The 23,729-nt window shown below is 60.1% G+C and overlaps 1 protein-coding gene across 1 annotated transcript in view; it reads right to left on the reverse strand.

Annotated features, from left to right (window-relative positions):
- The window catches only part of NFATC1 (nuclear factor of activated T cells 1), a 46,439-nt gene extending 25,910 nt beyond the window's left edge, over positions 1 to 20,529 (reverse strand). Inside the window, exons 1-6 of the mRNA XM_049781750.1 lie at positions 20,409 to 20,529; positions 12,201 to 13,254; positions 7,853 to 8,012; positions 3,316 to 3,518; positions 2,733 to 2,905; positions 1,935 to 2,075 (exon numbers count right to left, since the gene is read on the reverse strand). Of these exons, the coding sequence (XP_049637707.1) occupies positions 1,935 to 2,075; positions 2,733 to 2,905; positions 3,316 to 3,518; positions 7,853 to 8,012; positions 12,201 to 13,254; positions 20,409 to 20,529 (1,852 nt within the window). The remainder of the gene's footprint in view (positions 1 to 1,934; positions 2,076 to 2,732; positions 2,906 to 3,315; positions 3,519 to 7,852; positions 8,013 to 12,200; positions 13,255 to 20,408) is intronic.
- Positions 20,530 to 23,729: the final 3,200 nt, after the last annotated feature.

Below are 23,729 nucleotides of genomic sequence, written 5' to 3' on the forward strand. Positions count from 1 at the left end.
TGAGGGATGTCTGGGGTCAGGATCTAGCCTTGTGTGTGTGGCCCTAGGTTGTGTGTAGAATCTGGGTCTGGATCCAGCTGTGTAGGGGTCTGGGGTTTGGATCCAGCTGTGTATGTGAGATCTGAGTGTCAGGAACCAGCTGTGTGAGGGGATTTGGGGAATCCTGCTGTCTAGGGGTCTGTGTTTAGAGAGCTACTGACTGAAATTTGTCATCTGGGTGTGCAGGAGGCTTAGGAGAGTAGACGTCAGCAGTCCTTGGTGCAACCCTGTCTGGTAACCCCTCCAGTTCACTCTGTTATGGGATCAGGGAGAAATGCCAAATTTGGGAATCCCCTGCTGGCACTGTACCTGTGCAAAGACAGAACTTCAAGGCAGAGCCGCACTAGTTGAGATAGAGGTAGTAGTGTTATTGATAGCAGGGATATGAGTAATGGGGCAGGGTGTGAGCAACAGGTAGAGGTGTGAGTGACCAGCAGAGGTGTGACAGGCAGGTGTGTGCATGACAGGGTAGGGGTGTGAGTGATGGGTAGGGATACAAGTGACAGGAGTGTGAATGACAGGACAGGAGTGTGAGTAACAGGGTAGGAGTGTGCCTGAAGGGCATGGACATTAGTGAAGTCTGCTCAGACATATATGGACATGGGTCCCTGAGCTCTGTCATCATGGCCCCGGATGTCCTCACTGTCCAAGTCCTGTGTCTCACTGCCATTACAAGACCTGGATGCTTTGCTGGACACCAGGGCCATGCTGGTGCCTCAGCCAGGCTCTCATCATTGGGTCTCCTGTGACATAGGCCAGGTCGACACAGTCCCCACAGGGAGAGCAGCATTCCAGTCCCCCATGCATGATAGCATGGCCCAGAGGGGACATTACCTCGGAGTCAGTCCCTCCAAGTGGCCAAACCCAGTTATGATGTCCAGCCAGTTCCTCTGATGGAAAACTTGTCCCCTATTACGTGCTCAATTGCAAGACACCAAGTTCCCCTAAAAGCTTTTAAACACATTTGGAAGGAGGTTCTTAAGTCTGCTGCAAATGGCACCAAATCATGCTGCATTATATGGTTGCCTACAGTGGGATCCAGCAATTCAGAGAACCACTTCATCTCAAGGAAATGTCCTTTCCTTGAGGCACTGCCGAACTGTACCTGCAGCCACAACAGTGTAGGACAAACCAGAGGGTGACCCTGCTGCCACACCCCTGTATGACAGCTCAGAGGATCACCTCTACCCTTATATGACAACCCAGAAGGTCACCTCACACTCTCATATGACAGCCAAGAGGGTCTCACCCCACATCCCCGTCTGACAGCCCAGAGGGTCACCCACCCTACACCCAGTATGACAGCCCAGAGGGCCTTGGCTCGTGCCCTAGGTGCTAGCTTTAGAAACAAATCCTGGGGGCTGGAGAAATAGCACAGCGGTAGGGCGTTTGCCTTGCATACAGAAAGACAGTGGTTCAAATCCCGGCATCCCATATGGTCCTCTGAGCCTGCTGGGGGCAATTTCTGAGCATAGAGCCAGGAGTAACCCCTGAGTGCTGCTGGGTGTGACACAAAAACAAAATCAAAATAAACAAACAAAAGAAACAAACCCTGGAACCTTCCAGAAAGAAGGCAGATTCACAATTCTGCATGCTGGCTGCTTGTATTTGCCCATGCCAATGCCACAGCCCTGGCAGGCATATACTACTCACACTCAGGTGGGCAAGCACACTTACATACACACACACACTGGCAGGTGGACACACACTCAAACTCACATTAACAGGCAGACACATACATTCAGGTGGGCTGACCCTGGCCCTGTGCTTTGGCCTCCTGGGGAGGGCCCTGCATGAGGTCCGTGGCTGCTCTGGCTGAACCTGCCCCAGGGACTGCAGCCTGCCTATGCTGAGGAAGGTGCAGCCCCTCATGCTGAACCAACCGGTCGTCGTACCTGGCGCCTTCTCCACGAACACCACCTTGGAGTCCTGCAGGAAGTTGTGTCCTGACAGCACCATCCTCTTCCCGCCCTGCGCAGGGCAGCTGGCCGTGCTCTGCTTCTCCACCAGGGGCAGCTCCTGGGCTGAGCGTTGAGCTGTGGAGTGGGAGGACCGTTGAGGGCCGGTGGACTCAGACGGCTCCATGTGTCCATGTGCACACCGGCAAGCCCAGTTTTGGGGGCTTCTGCTGGGTGTGACCCTGGGGCCTCTGTACAGGACCCATCACAGCATGCCCTGGGGGGCGAGGGGCTGGAAGAGGGCTCTTGGGGTTCTGCTCTGGGTTGTGTCTTGTTTTCAAGGGCTGCAGGTAAGCAAAACGACAGGCTGCCAGGCCACATGATGAGAGTATTAGGGGTTTGGCCTTGGAGGTTACCTGAGGCAGGGACTCTGTAATGTCCCAGGAGATTGAGTGTACCCCAATGGTGGAGTGGGTCTGTGGCAGCCATAGGACAATCAGGAGGCTCAGGTACGAGTATAGTGGGGGACACGGATAGACTTCCCCTCTCTTGGGTACTCCCCACCCCGGTTTGGAACACCCTGGGACACGCCCCTTTCCCAGACACACCCACCAGGACACCTCAGGACACGCCTCCTTTCCTAGACACAGATGCAGCTCTCTGCGGGACACGCCCATCTCCAGACACGCCCCCTCTCCTGGACACACTGTCTCCCTGCCAAGGACCTGAGTGGGGTTTAGCTGCAGGGATGGGGGTGTTGGCTGGAGGCAGGCGCAGGGATAAAGAGGCACTCACAGCACTCGATGGGGTTCGAAGCCACCTGCAGGGACAGCGTGCGGCCGCCGGGCTGCGGGATGTGCACTCGGAACACCAGGCGCACTCGCGTGTTCTTGCGGCCGATGTCTGTCTCCCCCTTGCGCAGCTCGATGTCCGAGTTCCGCAGCTTCAGGATCCCAGCGCAGTCAATGCTGTGAGGCAGTGGGTTGGCCAGTGAGTGCTGACGCCCATGAACTTCCACCCTGCAACCGGCCCTGTGACAGCTAACTGTGGTAATATATGGTCACAGCCCTGCTTGGGATGGGGCCTGGGGGTCTCAGAACATCTCTGGAACAGACCTGCCTCCCCCAGCCACAGGATGGGGAGCCCCTGTGGGTACCAAGAGGAACCTAAAAGGAACCCCAGATTTGAGCATCCTCAGGACCCTCAATCCTCACAACCCGCTGTGCAGCCAGCCACCTGGGCAGCCCCTCAGGGCAACCCTAGCCCTCTGAGCATGGCCTCTACATTCCCACCCCACCCACTGCAGTCAGAAGCGTGGAGAGAGGCAACCAGGTACGGGGTGGACCGACTCAGTGGTGAGCCCCTGGTGGCTGCTTACATGGCACGCATGTGGTTCTCTGGCAGCAGCGGGATCTCTAGGACCTTGGTGTTGGACATCAGGGCCTCGTGGCTCGTGGTAGATACCGTTTTCCCTGTGATGCGGTGCACCTGGTAGAAGGCATGAGGCCGCAGCAGCCGCTCGTCTGCAGTGCCGATGAAGAGCTGCAGTGTCAGCGGGTCCTTCTCCATGTAGCCGTGAAGCTACGGGAGAGATGGCCTGAGCATGGCACGGCACACATACCGACTACACACAACACACGCTGACCGCACATGGCACAAGACAACTTTGACGACGGATAACACACACTGATCACAAATGGAACCTGCTGACTGCACCTGGAACATGTTGACCGCACATGGCACACGGTGACCACAAATAGCACATGACACATTCATGGCACATTCTGACCAGACTGCACATCATGGCACATGGCACACAATGACGCTACACACGGCACACAGTGATGCTATGCACCCTATGTGCCACCTGCTGAAGTCAAATCATGCATATGTGAACTGTGCGGTGAGTGTGGTTTCGAGTATGTATTATTGTGATGTGCGTGTGTTAGGTTGTGGCATATATAAAGTATGTGCCCACCTGTGAGAATATGCCTGATACTGTGCACACACGAGAACACGCCTGATGCTGTACACATGTGTGCTTTAGATCCTCTGCTATCCCCTGGCCAGGGCACCTCCAAGTGTTTGAGTTCCCCACATGACCACCCTAGAAGGAGGACACAAAGCCCAGCCATCTATTTATGGGGCAAATCCCACGGTACCCATGGCCAGAGCAGATGGCGGTGCCCTGCCTCCCCCACTGACAGGCGTCCGGTGCATACTGACAAAGAGACCTGCAACAGGCCAAGGGTGACCTACGGGGCAGGCAGCCCATGGCCTGCCAGCCCGTGACAGCCTCTCTCATCCCTGCAGACAGTTGCATGGAAGCCACCTTGGAGGCTAAGGGAGGCTGACATTGCAGGGCGTGATGAGTCTAGGCGCTATCCACCATGGGGACACCCATCCTTTTGCATGTGTCCCCATACATGTGAAGGCAAGTACACACTCACCATGAGGGTTCACACTCATCCCCCAGACACACCTGCATACTCACACCTCAGACATACACACACTTCAAACACTCACTCATCCCTCAGACATACCCACACACTTCAGACAAACACCTATCCAACCCTCCAACACCCCACACAACTCACACCTTAGACATAATCACACATGCCTCAAACATCCACACCCATCTCAAACACCCCCACATTTACTTCAGACACACCCATACACACCTCATACACACATCCATACCTACACCCAATTCAGACATACGCACAGCCACTTTAGACGCACCTTGCGCTCACACCTCAGACACACCCCCATATTCACACTGCAGATTCCCGATGCAATATAACTTAGACAGGACCTATACATATTCGTATCACACACACACAAAATACGTCTCAGACACATACCACGCACACCTCAGACACCAAACATACCTCAGACATATCCACACCTCTCAGATGCACCTGCACATACTTGCATCTCACATAAACTCAAACAATACTATTCAGACACACCACACACATCTCACACCCTCTGTGTACCTCAGAAACTACAACATTCCCCTCAGATACCCATGCACCTCAGACAAACCCCCACACCCCATACATCTTACATACTCATACACTCACATCTCAGACCTATGTGTACATCCTCCTGCATAGACCTTAAATAGGCCAATACTTTAGACATACAAGCATATGCTCACTTCAGATATACCCTCATACGCTCAGATGCCTCAGACACATCCACACAATTTAAAAACTCACACACCTCAGACACACTTGCACAATCACACTCATACCTCAGACACACACTTAGCACAAGTGGTCACATGCATTCCAGGACATCAGGGAATGAGGTGGCCCTTGTCCCTCATGTGTGAGGAGGTGGCACTAGAGCACGTCTCCCATGACTGTGTCCCCAGTACAGGCTCACAAAAGTCCCAGGTTGACCTGGCTGATGTCATTGGGGTTCTGTGGAGTGGGCCGCTCTTGGAAGCCAGGACTCCAATGTGGGGTCTACTGATGTTTCCTCCTCACCTACTCTGGGCTCCCTGGAAGCCTTTGCCCAGCAGGCATGGGGTGTGGGGCATAAGGCACAGGGTACTGGGCATGGGGCTGCCCATGGAAGCAGAGACTCTGCATGACAGAGCTGCCTTCACGGCCACTCCTAGACCCAACCTGACTGGGTCACAGCAGGAGCAGCAGTTCCTGGTGTCCGCTGTGATGTGGGTGTGAAAACATGGGCCAATGTCAGTCACAGCCTGGGGACAGGACTTGAGGGACTGGCAGGACGTTCTTGGGTACGACCAACTCCACTGCTGCCAGGTGTCCTGTGTCTCTATGGGGTCCCATGTCCCCCTAAGTGAGTGGCCCCGTGAGGTCTTCATCCTGTGAGATGACAGTTCCGCCCAGCCCAGGGCCGATCCATTATTCACGCCCATGATGTTATCGCATCGTGACCCGTAACTGAGCCGCACCTGGGACTGCAGACACGGGACCAGGGGACCCTCTGCTCAGGGAGCATGAATGGGTCGAACCAGGTCGGGGCACTGGTGTCCTGATGCAGCCCTACAGCCCTCCACACCCCATATCCCCACATCCCTGTACCCTGCCCCGTGTACTGTCTCTCCAGCTCCTGGCACACACACAGGCAGATCCTGGGGGTGATCACAGGACAATCAGGGCAGCCCTGGGGCTGTGCACTAGCACCACCTGAAACCCCCGAGCCTGAGCCTCTTCTCACTGTTGCACAGGAAAACCACCCTGGCCCAGCTGGAAGCACCAAGGAGGTTTGGCCAGGTCAGCTGACCCCACCCCATGTGGTACCCAGAGCAGTGTAGAAGACCTGCAGCCCCACCCCTGCCTCTGCCTTCCAGCCTCACCCCTGCTCTGCTGCCTCACTCCTGCCCTCCAACCCCACCCCTGCCTTGTGGCTGTACCCCTGCCCTGGACCCTCACTACTACTCTCCAGCCTCACCCCTGCTCTCCAGCCTCATCCCTGCCTGAACCCTCACCCTGCCCTCCAGCCCCACCCCTGCCCGGAAGTCCTACCTCTGACCTCCAGCATCATGTCTGCCCTTTAGTGCCACCCCTGCCCCCCCTAGCTTCACTTCTGCCCTCCAGCCCCACCCCTGCCCCAAAGTCCCACCTCTGACCTCCAGCTTCATCCCTGCTCCCCTTAAATGAGGTGTGGCCCAACCTCTTCCCTGCAGCCTGACCCGTGTCCCTCAGGCAACTGGGACCAAGTCTGGAGGTGCAAAATCCTCCCTGAGAGTCCCCCCTGTAGGGAGGGGGTCTTGAGGCAGGGGCAGGAGGGTGGGCACTGCCCAGCACCATCCTTCCTTTGGGATGCAGACTTCTGCCTTATGTGAATGCCCAGCCAAGCAGGAGTAAAGCCCCAAACCCCATTTTCAACTGCCCACCCACCTGTGCTGGGGTGGGCCGAGCGGAAACTCGCTTCACCAGGGCGAGGTCTGAAAACTACTGGGGATGGCACAGGTGGGGGCTGAGAGCCCCTCCTCTGCCCGGCCCCTGCAGGAGCAAGCTCTGAGCTCGTGTCTACCCCCACACTTCCACTCTGCAGGAGTGGGGGAGCTCTCCTGCCCCTATAGCAAGCACCCCTCCCTGCCCCCGTGGTCACAGGGCTGAGCTGGCCCAGCAGGACTCTTTGTGGGCCTATGGGGCAGGCGGGAAGGGCTCCCAGGAATTACCGGCAGAAAAGGTCAAACTGGCCGGCAGGAGAAAGTCTCCGCCCCCCCAATCAAGGCAATGCTGGAGCCCATCTGGGCGGTTGATTGCTGGAGCCAAGCCGCCTCTTTGGCCTGTACGTTGCCTCCACCCTGGCTTCCCTGACAATGCTGGCTGAACCTCCTGGGACCCCTCACACCCACAAACCCCCAGGTCCTTGAAAATCCTAGCCCCTCACACTCCCAGGTCCCCACAACCCCCCCATTACTTCTTGCCCCCCACAAACCTCTTAAAAGAGGGCCGGAGTGGTGGCACATGCCGTAAGGCATCTGCCTCGCATGACGCTAGCCTAGGATTAACCTTGGTTTGATCCCCTGGCCTCCCATATAGTCCCCCAAGCCAGGAGCAATTTCTGAGCGCATAGCCAGGATTAACTCCTGAGCGTCACCTGGTGTGGCCCAAAAAGCAAAAAAAAAAAAAAAAAAAAAAAGACAAGTTTGGGCCAGAACACTGACCCTCTCTCCGGCTTACGGAGGTCTGTTCCACCACCAGGCTCAGATCTAAAGCAGGCCCCCCCCCCATGTAAAGATGAGGGGGCTCCTAGCTAGACCTCTGACCTTGCATGGACCCTATGGAAACTTAGCTGTGTATCTCCCGTTCCCAGGACACAGGACCCCCCCCCCTCAGCCCCTCTCAGCACTCAGGGCTCCAACTCAGCATCAGCTGAGTCCCCCCAAGGCTGAAGACTGAGCAGCTCGAGACACGTACCTGCACACTGGGGTGTCCCCCAGCCGTGGCCTTCACAGCCCCGCGGCTGCCCTCGGTCTCGTAGTGGGCCCGGTGGTGGGACTTGGGCTGGACCTCGATGCGAAGCTCGTAGGGCCCCGAGTGGGCAGGCAGCTGCCAGTCCAGGGCGGGCAGAGCCGGGCTGTGGGCAAGGGCAGATGTGAGGCCAGCAGAGGGTGGACCACCGGGACCCTCCTTCACGCCTCCCCTGCCCTCGGTCCCAACAGTGAAGCCGCCACTAGTCAGCCTGAGCATGGCCGCAAGGATGGCCAGAGGGTCCCTAAGGAGAAGCTGACCCAGCCAGGCTTAGCAGGGAAGGCCGCCAGCCTGAGGCATTTGGTCCTATTGCCCTGGGGAGGCTTCACAGCTGTCCCAGCTGTGCACAGTATGGGGCTCACACCAGCAGCCAGAGTTTAAGCCAAGCCTTCTGGAGGTGGGGGCACTCACAGACCCACCCCTGCAAAGGGTGCCAGGAGGGGAGGGGGTCCCAGAATAGCCCCAGGACCATCCCTCACACCATCGCCATTGCCCTAGGATGGGATCAGAGTCCACTATTACTCTCCCCCACTGTTAGTACTCCAAGGTTACTATCCCCCTGTTATTGTCCCCTCCTCTCCCTCACTGTTACTATCACCCTCTGTTACTATTGCCCCACTATTATTATTCCCCTGTAACTACCCCACTGTCACTACCCCCACTACTATCCTCCTATTACTTTCCCCCACTATTACTACCTTCACTGTTACTATCCCCCACGATTATTGTCACCTTTCTGCTACTATTGCCACACTGTTACTCTCCCCCATTGTTACTATTCCCCACTGTTACTCTCTCCCATTGTTATTCTTCAGTGTTACAATATCTGCCTGCTACTATCCCACCAGTTATTACCCCCTGTTCCCATGCCCACTGTCCCCCGTACCCCTCTGCTGCCGTCCTGCTCCTCTGTGTCACTGTCCTAATTCCTACTATTCCTACCTTCTCTTACTTGTCATCCCTCTCTCTGCCCCAGCCAAAGTTTCCACCTCTCCTGCAGTGTCTCCTTCTTTTCCTCCTTCTACCCGTCACTGCTCTCTCTCTTCCTGCTCCTGTCTTCTCCTGTCTCTGAAACACCACTGGGGCCCGAACTCCTGCTGCTGAACCACGTGCTGGCAATGGCTGATACTGCTAGGCCACGCGCTTCTTTTGGCCACCAGACATGGTGGCTCCCGCTCTGCTTGGGTGATTCAGCTGCCATCTCCTCCCTGGGCCCTCCCCCAGTGTCTGCAAGAGCAAGGGTGGAGATATCCCCAGCACAGACCTGTGCTTTTGGGCCTGCTGAGACCCCTTTCTCAGAGTCAGGCTGCGCTGCCTCCAAACAGTCCCATTCTGACTCAGGTTCATGGCCACGTGTCCAATTTCACTCAGTGAGCCTGTCTCATGCCCACCGCCCTCTCAGCAGTGAGCCCAGGTGCAAAGGCCTGGGCACTTGTGAGGGAGAGGCTCTATGAAAGCTACGGCCTGTACCAATCACAAAACACTCTAGCCACAGCCCTCATCAGCCACAACATGCACCAGCCACGACCCATACCAGCCATGGTCCACATCAACCATGCCTACACCAACCATAGCCCACACCAGTTACATCTGTACCCGCCATGGACGCACCAGCCACGGTTGCATCAGCCTTTGCCTTCACCAGTCATGGCCCACACCAGATACAGACCACACTAGCCATGGCAGCCTTGGCCCACACCAGCCACAGCCACACCAGTCATGACTGCACCAGCCATGGCCCACACCAGCAAGCTGACAGCCCTTGGAACAAAGGCTGCTCGCATTGGCCAACCCAGCTCAGTACCGCAGCTACGTGTGACCCAGTACCAGGCTGTGGCCCTTGTGTCCTCGATGGATCCCTGGGCAGGTCTCCTTTGTCCCTCATTGTCAAATCAGGGGCAGCAAGCCTGTCCTCAGGCTGTGGCAGTCAGGAGGGAACAGCCAGGCTTCCAGCCATCCTGGTCCTCCTGCCCCATATCCACAAGCTATGGGCCCCCCAAGTTTCTGCCCATGAGCTCATGTAGGGTCCAGGCCTGGAGGGGGCTGTTGGCCAGAATGGAATGAGTCCACAGGGATAGAGCTGAGGCGGCGGCTGGCACTGGGCCTCCCTACACCTCACTTACCACCTTCTACTGTGGACCCTAAGCTGCAGGGCCATAGGGATGGGGGGCAAAGACGCTGACAGGAGACTCATTCGCACCTGCTACCTCAACAAAATAGCACATGGGCAACTCCCAGCAGTGGGGGACACTGAATGGGCAGCCCAGGACAGCAAGATCCAGATAAACATCCTCTGGGCATGACCCTGGCCCCAACCCTGCCCACGCTAGTGACCACATGGATGGGAAGCCCCAGAACATTTGGTGGGCAAAAGCTGTGGCCCCCAAGAAAACTGACCTGGTGCCCACTGAGGACTGTGAAGGCCCCGACCCACCCCTTAGTCTCAGCACTACAGGACACATAACAGGCCAGGACATTCTTGTGTCATGTTATGGGGCAGGACATGTGTGAACAGGCTATAGGACACACGTGTGCTATGTGAGACAAGACATATGTGTGCCATGGAGCAGGGCCCAAAGAGCCATGTGCTGTTGCTGGCAAGGACGTGCATATGCCATACATCAGGGCCAGGACACATAGGCCAGGCAGGGCAGCGGTACCCAGGCTCTGAGCACTGGGTTGTGTTTGGGCTCTGTGGCGGGAAACAAAGCACCACACACCTGCTGAGAACACGGACAGCAGCCGAGAGTTGAGCTCAGCAGATCCCTGAGAACCCTGAAGCTGAGTGTCCAAGGAGACAGGCAGTGGGGGACATGACCAGGTACCAACACTGTCCTCAGAGCAGGTTGGGACACGAGCAGAATAGGCAGATCTGCCTGACAGAGGCCAGGAGCACTGACTCAGCTTTTAAGGGACCCCTCATTTCACAGGACACCCTGTCATCTCAGGGACACCCCCTCATCTTTCAGAGACACCCCTCATCTCTCAGAGACACCCCCTCATCTTACAGGAACACCCCTCATCTCAGGGACACCCCGTTATCTCTCCCTCAGAGCAGCATCCAGACAGCAGTAGCACTGGGCTTCCAGACACTTTCATAGGGCCAGGATAGTTCAGCTCAGATCCCTCTCCTAAGGGAGGTGTCAGGTGCTGTCAGCCTTAGACCCGGCCTATCGTCTCCCAGCTCCATGTGTGAGAACTGAGTCCCCAGACAGGGCGGACTGAGGTTGCTGCGCAAATGCACACGCCACCTGCTTCCACCTCAGGGGCACACGCCCAGCCTCGGGGGAGAGGTGCTGCCTTCCTCCCTCTCCATGGCTCTACTGCGGCCTCTGAGCCTGCAGGAGTGGCTCCCACCTGGCTTCGAGGGGGCTGCTTCCCAGGTCTTTGACAGGCCCCCTCGCCCAGACCCCATAGCCCTCTGCAGCCCTCCTGGAGGGAGATCAGCTAAGGAGTTCAGAGAAGGGGAATTGTTCCAGGAGACAGGCAGGAGGAAAGGGTCAAAGGTGAGCCTGGCCTCTGGGGATGGTGGGGAGAGAGAGAGAGAGAGAGAGAGAGAGAGAGAGAGAGAGAGAGAGAGAGAGAGAGAGAGAGAGAGAGAGAGAGAGAGAGAAAGAGAGAGACAGAGACAGACAGACAGAGACAGACAGAGAGAGACAAAGAGACACACAGAGAGACACAGAGACACAGAGATACAAGGGAGAGAAGTAGTAGAGATACAGGGGGGAGAGAGATATTCAGGAGAGAGATATGCAGGAGAGAAAGGCAACAGCAGCAGCAGCAGCAGCAGCAGAGAGAGAGACAGAGAAAGAGAGAGAGATACAGGAGAGAGGGAGACACAGGAGACGCAGGCACAGCTGTACTAGCCCAGGGGTGGTGACCACAGCTGGGACAGATGTTCAGCTCTGAGCACTGACTGGGAAGCAGAGCGGTTTTGGGATGTGGCCACTGCCTGGAAAGGGACACAGCTGGAAGCACCCAGGCTGTCGCCAAGGAGGAAGGTGTCTCTAAGGAGCTGTCTGGGCACAAGTGGCCCTCAGGGACCAACCAGAGCGAGGCCCCATCTGAGCCTCTGCAGGAGACGGATTCAAGGACGTTGATGAGTGGCCTTGGCTCCTTGCAAAGCTGTCAGGTTCCCACCCCACTATGATCCAGCTCAGGGTTCTCCCCACCCAGAGGGTGCTCAGAGATACTCAAGCAGGCACCACCCTGGGACGTGTGAGCTGCTAGAAGCCTGGGGTCCCGAGGGTCCCGCAGCTGAGGGCCCCATCAAACCAGGCCTCTCTCGACTCACCTGGCATAGCCCGCCGGGGACCGGGGCCTGGCCCAGGGGTAGGGTGGCTGCGGCACTGCCAGATACTGGTCGCAGAAGGTGCCCTTGCGTAGGTGCTGGAAGGTGGGAAACTCCTCGGGCACGAAGTCCAGCGCAGGTGGAGAGGCTGGGTCCTCAGCCGCCGGCTCCACCTTCATGGCCACAGGGCCGGAAGGCTCCAAGGTGCGGCGGGCCTTGACTGGGACGCCCTCGCCTAGGTCCATCGAGTCAGTGCTCAGGGCGTTGATGGCTGCCACAATGGCTGAGCTGGTGAACTGCGTGGCGCTGCCCAGCCATGCATCGTCTGTGACGCTGACTCGAGGGGAGCCTTGTGGGGTCGGTGTGGGCGAGGCCTGTGGGGAGGGCAGTGGGCGGCCGTCCAGGCCCAGCCGCCTCTTGGGGCAGGGGGATGGGGGTTGTGAGCCACGGGGGCCCAGCCAGCTCTCTTCGGTGACGCTAGCGCGAGGTGACGGGCAGGGTGAGTGGCGTGGGGAGCCCAGCAGACTGCAGGCGCCCAGGCCACGGGGGAAGCCATCCTCAGGCTCTGTGGTCTTGGGGGACACACAGGGTGACTGCCAGGGGGACGTCTGGGGGGAGGCATAGGTGTAGGAGCAGCCGGACTCGTAGGATGATGCCTCGGAGTTGCAGCTGCGGGAGGACACGCTGCTGGCTGGGCTCAGGCACGACGGGTCCCGGTAAGTGTCCAGCTGGGGCAGGTGCAGGGTGGCTGTGGCTGGGGAGCGCCGGGCATTGGGCAGCACGTCCTCAGTCTCCACGTCCTGCAGGAACTGGCTGTGTGGATGCAGCCCCAGGTATGGGGTGATCTCGATCCGGGGACTCTCCAGGGCCGGAGCGCCGTTGGGCCGGATTCCACCACTGTTGGGCAGGAAGTAGCCAGCCGCCCCGCTGTCCACAGCCACCCCATAACCCATGGCATGGCCAGATGGCTGCAGCTCATGGCACTGGGTGGGCATCGAGGTGAGCACGGGAGGCAGGGGCAGCGCAGAGCCCAGGCCGGAGGTACAGCTGTAGTGGTCTGCAGGGAGAGAGGAGGGCTGAGCTAGCGGCAGAGGAGGGAGGGTCCTGCTTTGGCATCCATGGCCCAGCTTGCAATCTTACGTCCCACACTGAAGGCACACTCATAGGACAGTGCCCCACCCTGGGGTGCCCACGTCCTGCTCCCACTCTCATCTCCTCCACCTGCAGACATAAACCATCTCAGCAAGAGCAGGAGCACGGCCAGCCTGTTCAGAGTCTCTGCTGGCCACAGGCCATGCTGAGCTGGCACACGGAGGCTCTGGGTCATTTAATGGGGACAGAGGGGTATGGTGGGGATGGTGGGTAAACAGAGGGTGGGTGAGTGGGTGGGGTGAGTGGGTGGGTGAGTAGGTAGGTGGATGAATGGGTACATAGGTAGGTAGATGGCTGGTGAGTGGGTGGGTGGTTTATATATAGGTGAATAAGTGGGTGGATAGGTGGACAGATGGTGGGTGGGTGGCTGGATGGTGGCTGGATGGGTGGTTGGGTGGCTGGATGTATGAATGGGTAGACTGGTTAGATGGATAGTGGGTGAGTGGGTGAATAGATGGGTGGTGGGAGAGTGGGTGGATATATGGATGGTGGATAGGTGGATGGGTGGGTTGGGTGGATGAGTGGGGGTGGATGGATAGGTGGATAGTGGGTCAGTGGGTGAATAGATGGGCAGTGGGAGAATGGGTGGATATATGGATGGTGGATAGGTAGATGGGTAGATGGATAAATGGTGGATGGTTGGATGGATGGATGAGTGAGTGGGTGGGTGGTGGGTGGATAGATGGATGGTTGTTGGGTGGATGAATGTGATGGGTGGCTGGATGGTGGCTAGATGAATGGTGGATGGATGGGTGGGTGGACAGATAGATGCATAGTGAATGGATTGGTAGGTGAGTGAGGGGATGGATAGTGGTGAGTGGATGGATAGATGGATGAATGGTGGGTGGTTAAGGGCTGAAGGTTTATGTGGTTTGGTGGGTGGGTAGATGGATGGTTATTGGGTGGATGAATGTGAGTGAGTGGATGGATAGTGACAGGATGAATGGTGGCTGGATGGGTGGGTGAGTGGAGGGTGAATGTGTGAGTGGGTGGGTGAGGAGGAGGGTGGTTGAGTGGAAGAATGAAAGTGAGTGGGTGGGGGTAAATGGGGATTAGGTGGGTGAGTGCAAGTGAAGGAGGATAATGGGTGGATATGTGGGAGTGGATAGGTGTGAGTAGATGGAATAGTGGGTGGGAGTGAATAGGAGTGATGGGTGGGTGAATGGGTGGGCAAGGGCTGAAGGGTCATGAGTGGGTAAGTGGGTGAAGGCTGATGGGTGAGTGGGTGGGTGAGAGGTGAAGGTGGGAGGTGATGGGTTGACAGGTGGATGAGTGGGTGGGTAAGTGGGTAAGGGGCGATGGGTAAGTGGCTGGTGAGTGGGGGGTCATGGACGGGTACAGAGAGCCTGTGTATCCTTGTCGCAGTCAAGGTGCCCTAGTCACAAGTAACCAAGGAAACCTCTGGAAGGTTGGGGAAACAGACTTAGAGTCTCACATGAGGTCTGATGGTGGCTCTAGGAACCTTCTTTACCATGGAAATGACAGGGACACACTGGTGCTGGATTCAAGAATCAGTTGTCATAATCTCCACAGAATAGTTTAAAAAAGCCATGACTCGTGTAATCAGTCACTTCAACAGCAAAGCCTGGCCCCACGGATCCAAGATTTGGAGAGGGGCCCCTCGGCGTCTGGTGCTCTGTGCCAGGCACACTGCAGGCCTCTGAATAATGGAAATGTGCTGCGGAAACTTTAGACTGTTCAGGCTAAGGACCTGGCCTGAGGATCGTTACTCAGCACAGCGGCCCAGTGCATTGTAGTGACGCAGGTCACAGCCGAAGAGCCCCACCCTGGGGTGTCCGGGTTGTGCAGTGCAGAGAAGGGGAAAAAGGACAGGGCCAGGGGCAGAAAGGGGGCCTGGGAGGAGACTGGCCTGTGCCAGTGGCATCCACCCTCCTGGGGGAGTAGAAGACCTGTGCCCAGCCTCAACCTTCTAGGAGGCCTGGCCTTCTAGGAGGCCTGGCTAGGCAGGGACCAGAGTGAAGGTGGGGCCTGAGACAAGGCAGGTCAAGGTGACAAGTGACAGGTGACAGGTGGGTGCTAAACTGAACAATCTCAGAGTGTTGCCCGTAGTGGTGTGGCAGGTAACCTTGAAGACGGACACAGACATCAAGAAATGGGCTCTCTGTCTCTGTCTTTCTCTCAAGTCACCTAGTGTATACATCTCTGCATTGGCACACACAGGCAGACCCCCCCCACACACACACATAGAGGCCCTGCCCACACAGACCACGTGTACCAACCATGGCCCTTGAAAGATGCGAGTCGGGGCACAGCCCGTGTGATCAGCCCCACCCAGGTCCTGGCTTTGAGTCGTCCACAGTTCTACCTTCCGCATCTCCCTGCCCCTCCCCACTGTCTACTCTAGACCTTCTACAGCCCTGCATCCCTCATATCCTCACCCCATCACCCTTCACCTCACACCCTCATCCCCTGTTCCCCACAGGACCCATCCTCCACAGTCTGGTCCCTGTCTTGACCACACAGAACCACATATAGACAACGCCCCTCCCCTGCCAGGACCCCTGGGGAAGGCGACAGGAGTCAGGTCAGGCTGCTCTTCAGGGCTCTCACACCTGCCCAGTGCTGGCAACGGAAACCAAGTCCTGAACACCAGGATTCATAGGCCAGGGCCTTCACTGACACTGTTGGGGGGCCTGGGTGGGCAGCCCAGGGAGCTGGGGTCACTTTCTGCCCTCAGGGGCCATAGATGTGAGTGAGAAATCGCCATGGGGGGAGGTCAGAGGAGAGCCGGACCAGGATGGTTGTTTCTGGATGCTCCTTTCTCCCTCTCCTGGATCCTCTCCCTGCCATAGTAGAGATAGGGGACAGGGGCCCTCCCTCCTTGTCTCAGCCCCTCTCAGCCTTTATGCCCCACTGGCAGCTCCTGCACCATGGGGCTCAGTCCAGCTGCTCTTCACTGGGCCTGTCCCTTCACATCTGAGCTGTGAGCAGCTCACCAGGAAAGCAAGGAGCACTGCTAGGAAGAGCATCATCAGGCCAGGGCTGACAGACTCAGAGGGCACCACCGAGGAATAAAAGCAGCTTTCCACCCTTTAACTCCTGGAATGTTCCAGAAGCTCAACTCAGAATAGAGTGACAGAAAGGCACTAAGCAAGAGGAGCAGCCCCCATCTGGTCTCTGGGCACCCTCTGGGGACTGGATGGCCCAGTGTGAAGGGGACGAGCCTCTGCTCATCCTCCCAGACCCTGAGGACAACAGCTCTGACCAAGATCATGTCTGTGTGCCCCACTGGGCCTCCCTGCCTGCCCGGACGCGAGGCCATCCATCTGTATGTCCATCCGTGCATCCAGCAGCCTCAGGCCCTTCCCCCTGGGGCCTGCACTGTCCTTGGTCCAACCCCCAACCCCCGGTTAGCCAGACCCTTCCTACCTCTTGCGCCCTCATGGCCAGAGTCAGGATCTTTTTGGGGAACCCCTGATCTGAAGGGCATTGCCCAGCTGTAGGACCAGCTCCTGCCTGGCCATGCCCACAGAACCCCAACGCCTGGCTGTGCTCACTGAGAGTCCTGGTGCCCGTCTGTTTTTGTTTTTGTTTTTGTTTTTTTGGGTCACTCCCGGCAGTGCTCAGGGGCTACTCCTGGCTGTCTGCTCAGAAACAGCTCCTGGCAGGCAGAGGGGACCATATGGGACACCGGGATTCGAACCAACCACCTTTGGTCCTAGATCGGCTGCTTGCAAGGCAAACGCCGCCGTGCTATCTCTCCGGGCCCGATTTTTTGTTTTTGTTTTTGTTTTTTTGCTGGTGCCCGTCTGTTCCAAGAGTCGTAGTGCCCGCTTCAGGCCAACTCCTGTCCCACCGTGCCCACAGAGAGAGCTGTTGAGAGCTGCTGCCCTGAGACTCCGTCCAAGGCAGGGCGGGCTAGCCTGCGTGAACAGGACAGCGGATGGGATGCAGCGCTTTGAAACCCAGCGGCGGCTGATATGGAAAATATTATGCAACGGTTCCGACCCGCGGTGCCAGACGCGTGCCCGGTGCCAGGGCCCTGGCTCCCAGTGGGCAAAGCCACCGCTGCCCGCCACCCCCAGGGGCCCTTGGAAGTTTCAGGCTGGCGGGTGACGGGCCGGCCGGACGTGGCTCCTGCGCCCGGGAGCCGGTTGGGGCTTGGGGCTGCAGCTGGACGGGAAAGGCGCGACCACCTGCGCGGGGCGACAGGGGTCTGGCTAGTCCTACGGGAGTCGTGGGCGCGGGTCCCCCACGGGAAGGCGGCGCAGCCCGGACTCTGCGGCTCTGGGTAGGCGGGTCGGGGGACTTCTGGGGGGCGAGCGCCGGGGGTGGGGCGCGGGGGTCGGGGGCGCGGGGTCTGGGCGCAGAGTGGCCGGGCTCGGGGTATCCCGGTCCGGGTCTCTCGGTCCACCCGCCTCTCTCCTCCTCCGGGCCGGGGACGCACCTGGGGCGGCGGCGCCCGCGTCGCGCGGGTCGAACTCGAAGAGGAAATCGAAGTCGAACTCGGGCTCCTCCGGCCCCGTCATGTCGGGCCGCGCGGCGGGCGAGTCGGGGGCCAGGCCGGGCCGGGGTCGGATCGGGGTATGTCCAGGGAGGTGCCCGGCCCAGCGCCCTGCAGGTCGGCCCAGCGGCGGCGGCACCTGCGCCCGAACGTGATCCCCCCCCCCCCCGTTTCCGGGTTTTACATAAACAAGCGGCTCAGCGGATCCTCAGGGCAGCGCCTTCGCCCCGCGCCCCGCGCCGCCACTGCCCCCCGCTGTGGGCCGACCAGGGCGCTCCAGACGCCGGACACCCGACACCCTAACACCCCGACACCGGGGCTCACGGACACTGGGACATACTGCCACTGATATCCACAGGCACGGGACACTCGGACACCACGGGGACAGTCACTGGGGCACACGGACATGGGAATGCATGGAAACAGGGACATACAGACATTGGGACACATGGACAGGGAGACGCATGGACACAGGGACACGGGATATACAGTCACTGGGGCACATGGACACATGGATACACGGACATATAGACCGTGGGACATACAGACAGGGAGACTCATGGACACACTGACACGGGATATATAGACAAGGGGACACTAACACAGGGATAGAGGGACATGAGGAGACCTGGACACAGGTATTCGGATGGAGAACAGAGGGACCTGGGTAGAGGGACATGGGACACTTCCCGGCACACAGTCTGGCCCCAAGGGCTCTCTAGCCCCCCAATCCTGAGGCTGAGGACTGGAGCGAGAGCCAGCAGGGCAGCTCTTCCCTCCTTCCCTACTTGCTGCCTGACCCACCGTCCTGCGTTGGACTCTCCTTTCTCACAACTTGCACCCACAAGTTACCCAGGGCGGTGGGCAGAGACCAGAACGGGTCCATCTCTACCCTCTCAGCCCTGAACTGGCCATGGGGAGCGGAGCCAAGAGGCCAGGTAGCCCCACTCTGCCTCCTATGCCCGCGGCCTGCCCCTGGGAGTCGCTTTTTCCAGAAACAGCCCAGTCAAAGCCCCCGGTCCGAGTCTGGCGGTGGCCTGGTTCCGTTTCTAAGAATAGGCGTCACGTCGGTCCTGCGTGTGTGATTGTTGTTGTCTGCTTTTTTGCTGACCTTCGTGCAAACAGCAACTCTGTTTTCTGTCGTAAAACTGCTTAAATGCGTTTGTGCCACATCTCCTTTTACTTTAGTGTCTGGCGTTGACTCTTGCACCTTCTGGCACACGACAGCCCCCTCATGTGTGACCAAAGTTACCAACTGACTGTCCTATCCCTGCCCACCTGCCGTCCAGGCTGCAGTACACTGCTCTGTGCCCGAGTTCAGGTCCCTCTCTGGGGCATTGGACTGGGGAGCCTCTTCCTAGCTTTCCTGGGGCAGACCTTCTCTGGGGTGGACTGAGGTGTCTGCCCATCTGCAAAGGGCCCAGGCCAGTTTGGGTGCTGCAGTGCTCGGGTGCGAGGGCGCTGGCCCTGGCCGAGCTGATGTGGATCAGGCACTGCGGGAACAGGCCTGGCTTTGTTCTGTCTTGGAGCTGCCTGCGGCCTGTGCTCCGGAGCTCAGCAGAGTGGTGGGTGGGGGTGCCCTACAAGGCTCCACGAAGGGGTGGGTGGGCCCCGGGAAGGAAGAGCACCCCACTGCCTACCCTGACCACAGCAGCCAGGACCCCTCCCACTCCTGGTGGCCCCAAGGTTTGGACCCAGCCGCTCGGACCCCACTCGACAGTCTTGGAAAGGCACCCAACAGTCCCCGCCGAGCTGCACATAGCCTGGGGCAGAACCTTTTGAAAGTAGGGAGTGTGGCCCATTTTCCTCTCCCCTGAAAAAGAGAGAGAGAGGGAAGAAATTCCTAGCAGACCCCCAACTGTTGGCGAAAACCCGACTTGGTAGGCTGCTAAGAGAGGTGGGTGCACGGAGCCAGGGAAGGCGTCTCCATGAGCGACTGGCCAGAGTCAGTCCCGATCCAGGCAGGGGCGGAGGTGGGCGGTTGGGATGGTGATGTTCCCAGGGCTGCTGGGCGCTTGCTGGGCTCCCTTTTGGGGGGAACGTCCTGAGCTGGCAGCCTGGCGGGAAGGGCTGCCCGGAGCTGGTGTTTATGGAAGGCAGGAAGCGGCACCTTCCTCTCTGCTGCCCAAAAGGGGCCTGGCGGGCGCTCCCAAGGAACTCAGAAAAAACACTGCAGAGATAAGGTGCGCCCAGCCCCCCCCCGAGGGCGACCCCTTCCCCAAACGCAGACACCCCCCCTCCGCTTCGGTCTTCTTGCTGTGTGCCTTCAGCGCCCCGGTGCCCCGCGGGTCGAACCGTCCCCCCAGATCTGCGACGGCTCCGATATAAGGACCAGCCCGCGGCTCGGCCACCCCCGCCCTCATGCTCCACGGCGCGCGCGTGGGGGTCTCCCTCGCGGGGAGAGGCCGTTCAAGAGTGCCACCCGGGACTCGGCGATATGTGGCCGGTGTCTGAGGCGGGGCGGCCACCCTGGGTGCGGAGTTTCCCTTCCCTCGCGGGGAGCGCCTTTCCATGGAGCGCCGCGCCGGGCGCAGCGCCGCGGGGCGCGCTCCGAGTCGGGGCGGCGGGGGCCCCGGGGCGTCGAGCCGGCTCACCTTCCTCCGCCGACTTCATGGTGCCGCGGGCGGGCCCCGAAGTTTCGGCGCGCGCGCAGCCCGCGGAGGCCGGAGGCCCGAGCGGAAACTTGGAAGCGGCCGGGAAGCTGGTACTTGGCATCCACGCGGCGCGCGGGCAGCGGCGAGGACCGGAGCGGCGCGCGGGGCGCAGGGCGCGGGGCGCGGGGCGCGGACGTGGCGGGGCCGGGCCGGGCAGGGCCTGGCCGGGGCGGGGGGCGTGTGCGCGGGGCGGTGGATCCGCGCGGGGACCTGCCGCGAGTCCCGCTCTCCGCCCGCCGCGCTCTGACGCAGGCCCGCGCGCGGCCGCCGCCTTTTTAAAGCTGGAAAACACCTCCCCCGCCTCCCGCCGCCCGGCCGCTCCCGCGCCTCCCGCCGCCGTGACATCACGGCCGGCCCGGCCCGCCCCGACCCGACCGGCGCCCGGGGACCGACCGGGCCCAGCGCCGCCTCCCCGCGCCTTCCCGCGCTGCTGCGCTGCTGGCCAGGCGCGCGGGGCGCCGGGAGCCGAGGGGCGCGGGTTGTGGAGCCGAAGGCGAGCGAGGGGACCCGGGGACCCACGGGGCGCGGCGCCCCGGGTGACCGGGACACGAGGGACTCTGGGCTGGAGTGGGCATGCGGGGGCGCGGGGCGCTGGAGCGCAAAGCAGCGGTCCGACCCGTCGGCGGGGTCCGCGCCACTTTGTGCCCGGGGCGGCGGTGCTCGGGCGCGGGAGGCCTCCGGGAGGCGGGGAGCGAGGAGCCAGCCCCGCATGCTGAAGCCATTATGGGGAGGCGCAGGCTTCCCCCGCGGTGGAAATTTGGAAACGAGCCCCCCTGGCAGGCGGCGAAAGGAAATTCCCGTCCCGCTAAATTGCTACCAGATTGTCGGCCGGCGGCGGCGGCGGCGCGCTGCTGCCCTGCCCTGCCGTAAATACCGGCGCGGCTCCAGGCCTGGGCTTGGGGGGGGGGGCGGTGTTCGGGATGTGGCCCCCCGCTTCGGCCCCGCGTGTTCTGGGTGTCTCTGGGGTCCCGGAGGCGGCGCGCGGGAACGTGGGGGCATAGACCGTGTCTGTTCTGCAACCCCACCTTGAAGTCCGGGACCAGTGGGATGGGGTGGGATGGGATGGGATGGGATGGGGCGGGCTGGCTTCGTTAGCTACTGGGGCGGGGCACCCCGGAGTGCGGGGCGGGGATGGCTGGGCGCGGGGGTCGCCGCCCCGCAGCAGCTTCTGGCCAAGGCGGGCGCAGCGGGACCCCCTGTGCGGAATCTCTCCACCCGCACCCGGACGGACGCGCTGGCCCACGGAGCGAGTCCCGCCGAGCTGCCGCGCGCGCGTCTCCCCGACGGGACGGGCAGCGCGCCTGGGGGACCGGGCCGGGGGAGCCCTAAGGGGACGCGGGGGCCGAAGAAGCGCCGCCCCGCCCTGCTCTGCCCTGCGTGCGGCCTCCAGCCCGGGAGGAGCGTTCCTTCCGCAGCGACTTTGCCGAAAAGCGTCGCAGAAAAGCGCCTTTGCTGTAGCGCTCAATGCGCCCCTTATCCCCGCGGTGACGCGCCCGTCTGTTTCCCCGTGTTTAATGCCGTTGCCGGGGCCACCGTGGCCGCGCGCCAGCGCCAGGGAGTTCCGGAGGCGGCGCGCGCCCAGGGCCCGGCCCGGCCCGCCGCCACCGGCCCCGCACTCTTGACCCCGCGCTCAGAGCTGAGATCCCCGCGCTCCCCGCACCGTGCCCCCTACCCGCCCCACGACAGCGTCTCCCGCGTGTCTCCCAGGCCTGGCCCGCGGCCCTGCCCTCCAAGCGCCCTCCGCCTCCCACCGGGTCCGGCCTCACGCACCCCGTACCCCGTGGCGCGCCAACCCCAGCATCCCATCCCTCGATCCACGAGACCCCCGCGTGGACCATCTTCGAGGTGTGTTGGAGGCGCTACTAGGAGAGACGGGACGCGGCTTTATTTTAAGAATCGGTGATGACTAACGGAGTTAAAAGGAGCTTAGGACAGAAAACAAGACTATTTTTAGGTCACTGTTGTTTCTGCGGATTATTGGGCAAATACACCCGCGGACGCGAACCACTTTCCAGGGCCCTGCGGGCGCGCGGCTCCCGGCCCCACGCTCCTCCCCGGACGCAGCAGCTTCTAGGATCGCTGCCTGGGACCTCCTGGGACCTTCAGCCTCGGCAGAGCCTGAGGGACACCCGCTGGTGGCTGGCCGTCTGGCCCGTCTGTCTGACCCGTCGGAACCTCAAGACCCGCAAGTCTCTTCAGAAGGAAGTTTTCCAGGTCCAGCTGGGGACAGTGTTTGTTTTAGACGCAAGTTCAAGCAGCTACTCTTTGCAGCCTGGTCGTGGCCGCGTGTGAATCCCGTGAGAGGCCCTGAGTCAGGGCACTGCTTAGACTGCAAACCGTCATTTGGGTTTGGGGCGTATCCCAGGACTTGGGCTTCCAGCTGTCCGCTTGCCTTTTGCGAAGCCAGGCTTCTCCGTGCCGCCTGATGGCTGGGTCACAGGGCAGCACTTGCCCCAGTACCCCTGCTGGGCACTGCCCTTACCCAGTGCTCTGAGCGCTGCCTGTCCCCACTTGGCCCTCACTTCCATCCTCCCTCTCCCCTCCATCTCTTTCCTTCTCCCTTCTATTCCTCCCTCCCTCCTCCTATTCATCTCTCTCCCTTCTTCCCTCCCACTCTCCTTTCCTCCCCTTTTCCAGTCTTTCCATTAGGGGGCCCACCCAGCAGCACCCAGCCCAGGCCACCTGGTTGTTGTATCCATACCCTGACTCTTCAAATCACTATCCTGCCCCTCACCCCCTTCTGCTGTACTGCCTGCACAGGTTCTCCAGCCCCCTCCTCCTCCTAGGAGGGGGTACTGGCCAGGCCTGGCCTCTGCTCCCCAGCACTGCCTGTCCCTTTGGTCTCCTGTTCCTGGCCTCACTGTCACCTGTTTCTGTTTTTTTCTCTTTGTTTTTGGGTCACACCCTGCAACGCTCAGGGGTTACTCCTGGCTCTATGCTTAGAAATCACTCCTGGAAGGCTCAAGGGACCATATGGGATGCCGGGATTCGAACCACTGACCTTCTGCATGCAAGGCAAATGCCTTATCTCCATGCTATCTCTCTGGCCCCTGTCCCTGTTTCTGGGTGGGCCTGGGGTCCAGGATCTTGGTGCTGGCTCCTCCTGGTCATATTCATGTACTGCTGGGGTGCTCCTAGCAAGGACCCCAGGAGCTGCTTTGATCCAGAGATGGGGAGCGGGATCCCCTGGCAATTCTGTGCTGAGCTTTTGGGGATCAACTTAACTGCTTCCAGTATTGAGTTGCTTATTGGATGTTATCA

Source organism: Suncus etruscus, chromosome 10 (genome assembly GCF_024139225.1).
Source record: "Suncus etruscus isolate mSunEtr1 chromosome 10, mSunEtr1.pri.cur, whole genome shotgun sequence".
NCBI classification, from domain to species: Eukaryota; Metazoa; Chordata; class Mammalia; order Eulipotyphla; family Soricidae; genus Suncus; species Suncus etruscus.